The sequence below is a fragment of the Simochromis diagramma genome, unplaced genomic scaffold, assembly GCF_900408965.1.
Source record: "Simochromis diagramma unplaced genomic scaffold, fSimDia1.1 OVJJ01000216.1, whole genome shotgun sequence".
In the NCBI taxonomy this organism is placed as follows: Eukaryota; Metazoa; Chordata; class Actinopteri; order Cichliformes; family Cichlidae; genus Simochromis; species Simochromis diagramma.
In genome coordinates, this window is record NW_024386883.1 from 15,772,373 (window position 1) to 15,785,279 (window position 12,907).

Here is a 12,907-nt window from a genome sequence, read left to right on the forward strand (position 1 = left end):
GAGGCCATTTGAGGACAGTGAACTCATTGTCATGTTCAAGAAACGAGATGATCTGAGCTTTGTGACATCCTGCTGGACGCAACAACGCTCAGGCTGTGGTGTTCAAAATGTTCAGCAGAAAGTCTGACCCCCCCACAGCATTACACCAGCATCAAGAGCAGCTCTGAGCCTTTGATAGAAAGTGGGACTGATCCATGCTTTAATGTTATTTGTGTACTGCCCAATAAATTCTGACCCTACAATCCAAATTGCAGCAGAAATTGAGACCAGGCAATGTTTTTCCAATTGTGTACTGTCCAATTTTGCTGAGTCTGTGCGAACTGTAACCTGAATTTTCTGTTTTCAGATGTCAGGTGATCTTCTGCTGCTGTAGCCCACCTGCTCTTCTGCATACCTTGTTTGTAACAACTGATTATTTGAGTAACTGTTGCCTTCCTATCAGCCTGAAGCAGTCTGGCCATTCTCCACAGACCTCTGACATCAACAAGGCACGGCCACTGACAAGATATGTTCTCTTTTTCCAAGAGAATCCAAGTAGATCAGCAGTTTTTGACTGCTCAGATGAGCCCATCTGGCACTGACAATGTCACTTAAATCACTTGTCTTCCTCAGTCTGATGCTCGATTTAAACCACATCCCTACATGCACTGAGTTGCTGCCGTCTGACTGGATGATTAGAGATGTCCATTAAAAAGCAGTAGAACAGTGTACCTATTAAAGTGGCCCGTAAGTATGTTCTTGGGGGAAAAAGTAATGAAACATCGAAAAGTTTTTAATTACTGTGGGGGGAATAAATAAATAAATAAAAAAAAAAAAAATCAGTGGACACAATTTGTGGGTCACATCTTTCAACTGACGCATCTGCCTCCCTGTTTCTCTGTGTGTGCTTGATGTCCAGACACGTATCCCTTTTGATAACACGATCAACTTAAGGGCGATAACATGTCAGTGTTGTGGTTACAGCTCGTTGCTGTGCTCAGACAATTGGCTAATGCAGGTATAATACAGCAGGCCAGAAACATGATCATGTCACAATGCAGTCTGCAGCTGTTTGACCAACAGCAGCAGATCAAATAACTACCACAGCATTCAGCTCTGTGTGATAAGGGGAAGTTGAGGGAGGAACAGGAAAGGTAAGTGTTAAAGCTCCTGCTATACATCTGCCTATAGAACAAGGGGATTTTTTCCCCTTCTGCTTAAGTAGCTGTACATTGATTTTAAATAACCACATCTCACTTCTCTGGAAACATCCAGCGCAGGTGACTGACCTACTGAGCTCCATGAAAAGCACTCTTCTCCTTCTTGAGCAGATCTGTTCCCATTTTCAGAGGAAGAAACCCATACCCATTACTCTTAAGATAAACATGGCTCTTCCTGCACTTATATCACATGACCCTTGCGGTTACTCGTCAGTCAAAAGGTCACATGATTATCCACCCGATGTTTGTCATGTGATAACCTCAGCGGGCTGCCGTCAACCAGTTTGTAATGATGATATTTACATTTTATTAAACAAATATGGTGAAAAAAAAAAAACAACACGTCTCACCTGCGTCTTGCCCTGCTGGCCGTAAACGATCTTGGTCGGGATGATTTTGGTGGCGGTGGCCTGGGACCCGGAGCTCATGCCTTTGGGCTGGGTGACGATCATTTTAGTGATGGGTCTGGAGGCGGTGATGATTGCAGGTTTGGTCCCCTGAACTGCCTGAAGGCCCTTTTCCCCCTGCAGCATACACGCAGCACGCTCATTAGGATTCTTTTTAGCCAAAAAAACGAATAAAACTGAATAAAAGAAAAAGAAGCACGAATTGCAAGAAACCTAATTTAAAACATAAATTTGTGGGAACCCATACTCACTGACCAAATCCGGTGGGAACTATAGACTTCCAACCTCCCCCCCCCCCCGTTTCCACTAATTTCACCACTGAGTCAATCCCCATAGACTCCCACATTACAATTCCCAACTTTAAAGATCAAACTGTTCACAGTCACGCACAAAAACATGTTTTTTGGTCTCTATAGATAGGGTCCCCCTTCACAATAACTGTACAGGGGTTGAAATTTCTTTTAGAACTCATGCACTTGGATAAGGTTTAACGTTAGCAGCGCAGCCATAGGCAGCTGTTCAAACACTGAACCTCCCGACTGTTCGTTGCCTGTTGATGTTTTTTTTTTTTGCAGTTTTCTGACAAATAACATGACCTGCTGTGAGCACAGCCCATACAAAAAGTTTGTACTTCTGACTTGGTGACTGAAATTCAAATTTTTCCCATGACAGATTTGTCCATCCAAGGATTGCAGCCATTCAACCATTGCTAGCGTTAGTTAACGTTACACATGGGTAACTTGAAAAGACCAACAAGGCAGCAGCCAAAAGGCCAGGAACCACTGTCTTTCATATGTGTCGCGGATAATTACAACAAAATAAAATGACACGACCAAGGCAAAAACTGTGGTATTTTGTAAATATAATAATAAACGCAAATTCACTGTGTAATTGTGTAACAGCGTCCTCCTGAAATGCCCCAATAACATTGAGAGTAACATCCTCCTCTCTGCCCCTTAATGGTCTCTGGTCGCTATGGTAACACGTAAATATTTCTTTCAAAATAAGACGCACAACTACAACACGGGAAAAGACCCAGAGAAACCGAGTTAATGATAAAAACCCTGAAAACCAAAAACTTCACACCCGAGCCTCAACTCTCGCGGCTGGTACCAAACAGCTCATGGTCCGGTACCGGCCCGTGGCCCAGGGTTGGGGACCGCTGATATAAAACATCTGAAATAATCACAATGGTCATTACATTTTCAGAAATATTGACCTCTAACCTTCACCTTGAGGTTGAGGTCACAGAAATTCAAACTCATCAGCCATTTTTAGATGACACACCTATGGTACTGTTTTGAAAATCCTACTTTGCCTTGTTCTCGAGTTATCCAGTACAATGACCAAAGTGGCTAAAGATGTCTAATAGAGGTTTAGTTTCTGAAGATCACCATTAGCTGCAGAAACGCAGCAGCTATTCTTCCTGTGGTCGCAGATCTTTGCATTTTGACAATGCATCATAAGACACACACTTAAACCATATAACTGACACGTCTACTCACATTCTTCATAAACTATTTAGGTAGAGCAAAAGCAAGCTAGCTTTGCTACAATATCTGAATCTGAAGCAGGACGCAGTGACTTAAAGTAAAGAACTGGGCTTGTAAATCTGAGTGGTGAAAGTGAAAGAAGCAGTGAACTGGTGGGCCCGGGGATCACACTGTGGTCAGCTGTCAGGTGTCAGGTGTAAATATGCGAACATGATGAGGGATTTCCTGAAAATTCCCCTGAATTAATAAAGTTAAATGTGTCAAAGACGTTATAAATAATGAGGTAAAAACACAGCAGGCTTAATATTTTGAAAGCAAACAAACTAATTACAGCCGGGAAGTCCGCATGATTTCCCCAATAACCAGTTCTGCACTACACCTCATATGTTGGTTACACAAGCATTTTATATTATTGATATTAAATATTACATAATGTTGAATTAAGCTCTAGACAGACAGACTAATCTTTCTCTCTTGTATAAAAAAAAAAAAAAAAAAAAAAAAAAAGGTTAACTGCTCCTATGAGTTTAGCGCACGTGTGAGAATGCTATCACGCTGATCAACTGACCCCAGCATTTAACAGCGTGGTGACCACATTCTTGCCGGGCAGTCCCTGGATGGTCGCTCCTTTGCCCGTGGTTTTCTGCACCACGATGACGTTGGGCTTGGAGGTCATGGGGATGGTGGTGATCTTAGTCGTCGTGCCTGCAGCGGACGAGAACTGATGAGAAACTTGCACTGAACGTAGAAGCGCTCTAGACCTCCCTCTGACTCACCGGACACGATGTTGCTGCTGATGATCTTTCCTCCCAGAGTAGGCCAGAGACTTGGGCACCACGGTGATGATGCTGCCGCTGGTGGTCTTGACGTAAGTGGTCCCGCCACTGGAGGCTGATATTCTGGCCCCGATGTTGGGACTAACAGTGGGTCTCGTGTAGGTGGTCTGGGTAGCTACACGAAGGAATACAGAATTACTGTTGTCCACCTTAAAGATATCGACAGGAGCGTCTCCATCGAGGATTAAATTAAGCTGCCACATTACCGGTGAGATAATTAACTCCGTTTAAATAGTCTATGATTAAATCTGAATGACAAAGAGTCACAGGTGTCATTACAGTTTTACTCTGGTCACAAAGACGACCTTTAAGTTACACGCGATCTCTCCTTTCCTGGATCAGATGTGGAGTTTTTGATCCCCTCGCCCCCACTCACCTGTGGGCTGAGTGACCAGCTTTGTGGTCATGATGGCTCCGTTGCTACTGACAACCATGATGGGAGAAGAGCTGCTGCTGGACAAAGCCGCCGAAGGCTTGGGCAGGATTTTGCTGGGCTGCACCTGCTGAGTGATGATCTTCACCCCTGCACACAAACCACACATTAACAAACAGTGCGGTCGTATCACGATATTCACTTTCTAAACAGATTCACTGTCGTGCTTCGTTTCTTTTCAAACAGCTGTGCGTCATATGAAAGAAAATGGTTAACCACCAGCAAAAAGCAAAAAAAAAAAAAAAGATATGAGCTTACTTTGTGAAATAGATATAAAACAGGTATTGCAAACAGCACGTGGTTAAAATGAAATAAAATGACAGAACTGAAACACAAACAAACAATAAAGGCTCGTCATGGTTACCGGACTCTTGTTTGATCTGAATGGTGGGCTTGGCTCCCGGTGAGGAGGTGGTGGTCTGGGTCTGACCGACGTTGGACGCTCCTAAAGGCGAGCTCTGCTGCAGCTGTTTGGGTGACTGTTGTTTGGGGAACTGGGCCAGGATCTGAGTGGGTGAGGCCACTAGTGTCTTAGGTGAAGGAAGTCTGGCTGTAGAGACCTTCACTCCAGCTGAAACTCCACCTGCAACCGACAACTTTGACGGTAAGATACAAAACCTAACAGGTGACGTCCCAGAGAAGGTTCCTCCCCCTCATGTCTAATGTTATGTTTGCAAAACTAGAAGATTGAACATTTAAGAGAGATTATCTGGTTAAAATCATATTAAAACCCACGAGCTTAAATCTTTTTACACTAATGACTCAAAATCCTTTTAATCAGCAAAGTATCATTAACATTATTTTGATGTGTTTTCACAAAAAACTATTTTAAAAAGGTTAACTTAATACTACTTTGTCATGTCTATCCACTAATACTAATACTGCCTTTTTCCCTCTCTTGAGCAACTAAGCTGTTGATAACATGACAGTTTTGAGTCTTCATGGCATGCTGACATTAAGCAATTAAGGCCAGATACACCATGAAAGGTGGAAGACACTCGAAGAATTCAATTGGATAATTTGCCAAAAGCAAGGATGGTGGTAAAAATAACTTTTGGTGCAAGGTGGAAACTTTTTAAGGATTTTTTAAATCAGATTTTGTAGATCTATATGTGCAGTTTGAAAGTCCTGGTGACCGCTTTTAAATAATGTTTCTGAATGGCAAGACTTGCTTCTAGAGGATGATGGATCGTATCAGTTTATATAACCCAGGCTTAGCCAGCTCCAGGCCTCGAGGGCCAGTGTCCTGCAGGTTTTAGATATTACCCTGGGTCAGCACACCCAAACCCAATGATTAGTTCATTGCCAGGCCTCTGGAGAACTTCAAGAGATGTTGAGGAGGTAATTTAACCATTTAAATCAGCTGCGATGGATCAAGGACACATGTAAAACCTGCAGGACACCGGCCGGCACTGGTTTGGACACCACTGATATAACCGATCCAGTGATTTCAGCTCGTACTGGAAAGATAAGGTACGTCCCTAACAAGTAATAGTAGTACTCTACTGCTAGAGTAGTAAATGAACAGAAATGAAATCAGCAGCTATATTAATAACTACATAAACTGAGTCATCAAGAAGTCGGAGTTTTACTGCTTTACCCTAATATTTGACATATTTATTCACTCAAATGTATTTTTATAAATTTAATTAGCTGAAATGTTAAGTTGTTATTCTCTGCTGCCCCCAAGTGGACAAAACAGTTAATAATACAGCTTTAAATTCATGTATCATGCAATCCAACCTACAAAGCACTGGAGTTTAAAGGCACAGAGCCATGGAACAGTACAACCAAACTGAATAATTATCATTGAGAATAATCTTTTTTGATTCACTAACTAACTAATTTATTTTGAGCCCTGCTGTTCTCTTGGCACCTTTGGGAGCACACATGTTTTTGTTTTGTCTGAAGATGGACCTGGCAGAAAAACTGAGCACAGAGGAGGAACCTACACGGTGTGACCGTCGACATGACCGCTGATGGTGTGGAGGAGACCACTGTGGTCACAGCGATGGTGTTGGGGTTCGTGGAAGTGCTGGAGCTGGCTGGAAAAACCACCGTCTGCTTTTGTGTGGGTGTGGTCAGCACAGAGGTGGACCCCAGCTTTGACACAGCGGTGGCGTTGTTGTGGGCGTGGGACTTGGACAGGATGTTGGGCACGAAATTGGAACTCGGGGAAGTCGTCACAATGATCACCTGTTGAAACACGAGACGTTTAAACTCAGAAGCAGCGTCTAGAGAGACGAGCCGAGGTAGGGTTCGACTGTCACCTTCTGCGTGGTGGTGCTGGTCGTCTGGATGGTGGGCTTGGTGAAGGTGATCTTGACGGGGGACAGGTGAGGCGGTAAGGAGTTGGCGATGCTCTGCATGATGCTGCTCATCTTGGGGCTGCCGCTCACGGGCACCGTGATGTTCTTGGATACCGGCGGGGACACCTTGGTAACTTCTTTCAGCATCACCGGAGACGAGCTGGACGAGTTCGTGCGCCTTCGCTTGCGAGGCTTCTCGTCCTCATCGGAACAACTAACACCTGAAAGGCGAAATCAGCGGGAAAAATTAAGGATGACTGAGACTGTATCACTGAGTAGGGATACACTTGAGGATTTTGCTTTTTAATTGCTGAGAATCAAGAAGTACTGACTGCGATCAAGACAAGATGACTGAGATTAAATAATAAATCAGTCAGCAGAATGGTATTCAGTCTATTTCACTGACTGTACTTGGCTTGTGACAGAAATGTAACATTAAACCCTAAAATAAAAGAAAGTTTATGGGGTAAAAATTATGAATTAACAACTACCAGTAAAAATCCTAATCTGCAAATTTCGACACAGTTCTATAACTTAACTCATTCATAAATCAAAACCTCTTAATTACATCTTTAGTTCTAATGATGTACAGATGCTCCGTCTTCCGGTGCCTCATTCCCGCGCTACATTCTCCTGTCACACATTGTTTCTACCAGCTGTTTAATCGGCAGCAGATGCTGGTGGGATTGTCAAACCTGAGCCAACATGTCCTAACAGACGCCATGTTTAGGAAACTAAGATCTCACATTCCCAGCCAGTTTAGTCTGGAGTGTGGGGAGAGTATGTGAATCACTGGTGCTAAGAGAGACAGCAGTTTAAAATCACCTTGTAACAAACAGACAAGCATCGCAGTGCCCCCTTTAGGCTGAGCAGTAGATTTTTCTTTTTTTAAATATACAAACCACAGTCTCTCCCTCCTCATCTTCAATTCCAAACTCTATTATAAAAACATAACATGAAAGCTAAAGAAGAGTACATCCCACTCCGAGGTTAAAGAACGCATCAATAAAATTACATTTACTTCAAAGTTATTTAGACATTTTACTCAAAGACTTCGGCACTCATTTAAATGAGAAACTGTTTCTGGAGGGCTGGAAATTTCTTTCAAGTCTGAACATGTTCACATGCAAAAGAAGTGATTTCAAGTGCAGCACCTCTCTGCCATCAGTTACAAGAAATAAAGCACTAAAGAACAGTGTTGGTCAAGTTACTTGAAAAAAGTAATCAGTAACTAATTACTGATTACTTCCCCAAAAAAGTAATCCCATTACTTTACTGATTGCTTATTTTCAAAAGTAATTAATTACTTAGTTACTTTTTAAAAACACGATTTACAACCTGAAGAGGTGATAAAGCGATAGATCTTTCAGCCCAATTCTACTTTTTCTACATAATCCATCATACAAAATTTAATCAAATGGAAAAGTCTCTTTTTTTAACTTGTTTTATCAGTTTTAATCTTTTAACTTTATGCATCAAGCAAAAATTTAATTATATGCAACATTCTCTGACTGGAAGAAATTAGTTTAACATTTAAACCTATTTTCTACACATTCCAGCACATAAAATAAAATATTTTTTGTGTTTACACTCACTCTTTCAAATAGATGCAAGTAAAACACAGCAGAAAATAAATACGGTCCTGTTGCTCTATTTTCACCTGTAAAGCAGGACTCCGGTAGGCGGAGGTTTACCCTGGTGCAGGTGTGCCGCGGTCAGTTGAAGAATCCGCGAGTTTCTCTGTGAATTTCCCATCACGTCGTAGCTACTCGGTGCTTGCTTGGAAGTTTAGGGGTTTTTTCGCTGTAAAAAGAAGTTTTCTTCCCACGCACAATGGACGCTAATGTTTTTGTCACTTTTTATGGAATCAAACTCAAAGTAAGGTCAGTACTTCCACGCTTTAAACGCTGCACGCTCATACTCTCTCCCACAATCGATATATGATCCATTGTTGATCTGCACACAGCTGTTGTCACTAACGGCGCACTCGCTTACGTCATTGTCGTGAGACATTCTCGCAAAAAAAAAATCACGGTTTTAGTAACGCAGTAACGCAGCGTTCCTACGGGAAAGTAACGGTAATCTAATTACCGTTTTTGCAATAGTAATCCCTTACTTTACTCGTTACTTGAAAAAAGTAATCAGATTACAGTAACGCGTTACTTGTAACTTCATCTTTACATAGCACTAGCTTACAACAACAGTTGTCGCATGGGGGTTTTATAGTGTAAGGTAAAGACTGTACAAAGGTAAAGAGACAACACCAGTGAGCCAGCACTTGGCGACAGTGGGGAGGAAGAACTTTCTTTTTAAAAAGTGACTTTTGGTAGAAAGAGACTCGGGGAAGTTACGGGGAAACTGAGGAGAAGAAAAAGAGGCCAGATCAGCAAATGGTGAGAAAAAAAAAATGTTCAGTGCATCATGGGAAATCCCCCAGCAGCCTGAGCCTACAGCAGCATAACTAAGGTTAACTAAGATTAAGCTCAATCTTAAAAGTAGAGAGACTGTCTGCCTCGTGAATCCAAACTGGGATCTGCTTCCATGAGGTCTGCTCTCAAATATGTCAAACTAATCTTTTAAGGGACTACGTTTGTGAGTGTGAGGTTTGAAAGTTAATACAGAGTTAAAATTAAGCACAAAATCAGCAAAAAATCTTCAGACTCGTGTTACGGTTCAGTCTTCCCAACATCTCACACCCATCATTTGCCTCTTCCACTGAGCTCTTATAAACCGTCTAACAGAGAAGAAAAATACAAACTGACACCCAGCAAGTCAGCATATGAAGACAAACACAGACAAACCAGAAGGTTTGGTGACAACTGTGACAGAGAAACTGAGGGATCGCTGGGATCCTGCTGATATGTTAGAAAGGCTTTCTCTAACTGACTATCTGCGCTGGTTTAAATAACACATATGTAAATAAAGGATGACAGTTTTGGTAACTTGTGTTATTTAATGACATGTTAATTAGCCATGCAGTTAGCCTCCTCCCTGAAAAGTATTTTTAATTTCATTTATATAGCAGCAAATCACAACAGTCGGCTCAAGTTATGTTGCTATTTATTATTTCCCTTTCATGTTGCTTCCGTCCAAAGCAAGAGAAAAGTTGATACGATGTTGCTGACACTCACTTTTCACATACACAGTGCTGCCGCTTGGCAGCACCACCACGTTGGATGAAGGGCTGGGTGGCCGTGGAGATTTCACTGTTGCTCCTATAGGGCCGCTGGTCGCCGTGGTGCTGGTGGAGGTGCAGGTGGTGCTCGTGTAGGAGTAGCACACCACGACTACAGGGAGGAAATGAAACACATCATTCAATGCCCAAAGTGTTTGAAAACAGCCAGAGTCCGATGCAAAGTGAATGTTTCTGGCTTTACCCTCTTTGTTCCCTGTTTCAGCTGGCAGCAGGAGGGAGGCGTTCTGATTGGCCGTGGCGCTGGCCACAGCGTTAGCTGTGACTGTAAAGGCCGTCTGGGGAACCAGCCTCGGCATCAAAGGAACAAGCCTCCGCCCTTCAATGGACCACTCAGAGGAGCTGTTTGGACCCGACATGCTGAAAAAGAACGGAAATCTGATTAGAGGACGGCACGAGAGGAAACGTTATAAGTCCTCAAAGTTACTCAGGCTCAGAGTCAGGGTACAACAAAGGCCTGTTTAAAACCTAAAGCTTTTATTTCCACATGCTTTCACTCCACACCTTACAGTTTGACAAGCACTGGAGCAGAGATTGGTTAAATAAATAGCCAAATAGCTCATTGTTGCTAAAGTGAATGAGGAAAAGACTAATGAAAACTTTGAGGAAAACCTGAATACGTCCCTTTTGCTCTCCTCCACAGACATTACAGAGCTGGACTTAAACAGTCTCATACTTACTGATAAGCGATGGTGGTGAGGCGCTCATCGTTGACAGCCCTGCGGACCTCTGCGCGATGACGCTCTGTAGAGATGCTGTGAGGGCAAGGGTAAAAAGGAAAGGCTGGTTTTAAATAAACCTAACTCTGCAAGCAAAAATGAAAGAAACAATTTAAAAACAACAAATATTACCCGAGGATTTTAGTGAGCTCGCCCAGCAGATCCTTCTTGTCCTTTGTCAGGTCTCCTTGGGCTCTCAGAGCGCTGATGACCCCAGCGTACGCCTCCAGCTCTGCGACACACAAACATCAGTCTGTAAATGTTGCAGGTCTTTTGCACATGAAAGAGATTCAGTCAGAGCCACTGATAACATTGCACTGCTTTGAGCTCACCCAGTTTCCGCAGAATTCTTTTGCACTCATCCCTGCCCAGGTCAAGGATGGTGGGCCACACCACCGGCATGGTACCAGCTAGCACTGGTTTCTCCAGCTGAATCATTGGCTAAGAAGACAGTGAGCAAGAAGGCAAGTTAGGACTCGATTTCCCATAAACCACAGTGCTTCATGGTTAAGCTCACCAGGCCCCGTGCACTCTTTTTTTCAAGAGCTTCAGCAAACTGTCATTCCATGGAGGTAAATTGGACTCATCACGATATAACAAGCAGACTTTTTCCTGAATATAAAACATGTCAGCACAAAGAGTTTTACGACCAGGACTAGCCAAAATAAAACCGTTAAAACTATTTTTATACAGAATTTAATTTACTCAAGCGCAAATATATTTATGTTTATCGAATGGCCAAAAATAACAGGGAAACGCTAAGACTTCTAATAATTAAGGTAACACAGATTCTGTTTTATATGAACCATATAAAAATAGGCCAAATCCTGATGAGGTCTCTGACGTAAACAAAGGGGACAGTCATTAAATGTGGAAATGAACCGCTTCTCCTTTGTTTCCCTTACATGTAGCGACATCTAAAAATCAATATGGGACAGATACCACAAATTTGAACAAAATAAATAACAATATTATAACAGTGACAACACAATGATTTGGAAATGGTCTCATATCTACATGGCACCTTTCTCTAGTCTTTCTCACTACTCCAAGCCACTGTAGCCGTACATCAATACAGTGCTTTATTCTTCAGTATTAAGCACTTTATCTACCTCACCAACTGCTCTAATATGCAAGTCTTTGGACAGTAGGATGAAGGTGCTGGACTATTAAAAAACACCAAATGTCAACACATGAAAAGGTGTGATAGTCCACCTTAGGTAACAGAAGAGAGTTAAGGGAAGCAAGTTCAACCTAGCCAGGCTTTCTTTGTGATAGCTGACTTGAAAAAGCGTCAAATCCAGATCAGAGATAACAACGAAGAGAAAATATAACACTTCTGGACCATTTTAAACTGAAACGCTGAACATAAGCTGCTCTTAATTAAGTTGTTCAGCACATTACCATGGTGATCCAAGTAAGAAAAGACCCACCTTTGTAAGAATGAAAGCCATTAACCCCTTAATCTCTCTTCATACTACACTGCTCTCCATTGTATTGTGTTCATTTGACCTGCTACCTCTGCTCTTTGCTTAAATTTAATATAGGACTTTCAATATCCGGTCACAGGAGTATGTATGAGTATGGAACTACATTTCTTTATTTCATTACATTTTAAGTTAAAGGTTATATTTTTTTAAATTGTTTCATGTATGTGCCTTTTATTATGTGTATGCCCACTTAAACTGGATATATATTACTATATATAAATATATATTAGATACATGGCCACCAATTAGACAACCTATTCATATTAATAACAAATGCTATAATCTTAACAAATGGATTGCTTTGCAAATAAAGTAGAAGAAAAACCATTATCTTGTAATTTGCATTTCTAAAACAAATACCTGCACAAGTCTGAACATGCAAAACAGTCTGCAGTTAAGCGGTCTGCAACCAGCGATTGCACTTGACTCATTTAAAGCATGCATTGCCACATCAACACAGCTGTCAGTGGAAACAGGGATGTTCAGCTATTAGACAGACGTAGTTTAGTATCACATCTTTGGTTGGTTCATTTTACTCTAGAGCAAAAAAGCTGAATGAAGAGGCTCCAAAAAGTGTGCTTTCTGTCGGGGACTGTGTACGCCTCTCCCGGCTAGATTGCCCCAGACCAGCCCGCACAGATGTCAGTAAGAGCTGAACAGTTAACAGTCGGTGTTCCGCCCATCACCGGGCCTCTCAACCAATAAACACTGCCAACAAAATACATAAAAATTCTTCTTTGGTTTAATCTAACTCAACCCTATTGCAGACTTTACATGCCGAAGAGCACTGAAGGTGCTAACACTTAGAAAAGGAAAGCGGTTTTCTCT

General features: G+C 42.0%; 1 protein-coding gene across 1 annotated transcript in view; it reads right to left on the reverse strand.

Annotated features, from left to right (window-relative positions):
- emsy (EMSY transcriptional repressor, BRCA2 interacting) overlaps nucleotides 1-12,907 on the reverse strand; it is a 28,486-nt gene that overhangs the window by 15,036 nt on the left and 543 nt on the right. Inside the window, 13 exon segments of the mRNA XM_040032486.1 lie at nucleotides 1,550-1,723; nucleotides 3,668-3,804; nucleotides 3,876-3,915; nucleotides 3,917-4,050; nucleotides 4,312-4,458; nucleotides 4,733-4,951; nucleotides 6,321-6,564; nucleotides 6,639-6,898; nucleotides 9,809-9,964; nucleotides 10,055-10,230; nucleotides 10,551-10,625; nucleotides 10,722-10,821; nucleotides 10,922-11,030. Of these exon segments, the coding sequence (XP_039888420.1) occupies nucleotides 1,550-1,723; nucleotides 3,668-3,804; nucleotides 3,876-3,915; nucleotides 3,917-4,050; nucleotides 4,312-4,458; nucleotides 4,733-4,951; nucleotides 6,321-6,564; nucleotides 6,639-6,898; nucleotides 9,809-9,964; nucleotides 10,055-10,230; nucleotides 10,551-10,625; nucleotides 10,722-10,821; nucleotides 10,922-11,027 (1,968 nt within the window). The 5' untranslated portion in view covers nucleotides 11,028-11,030.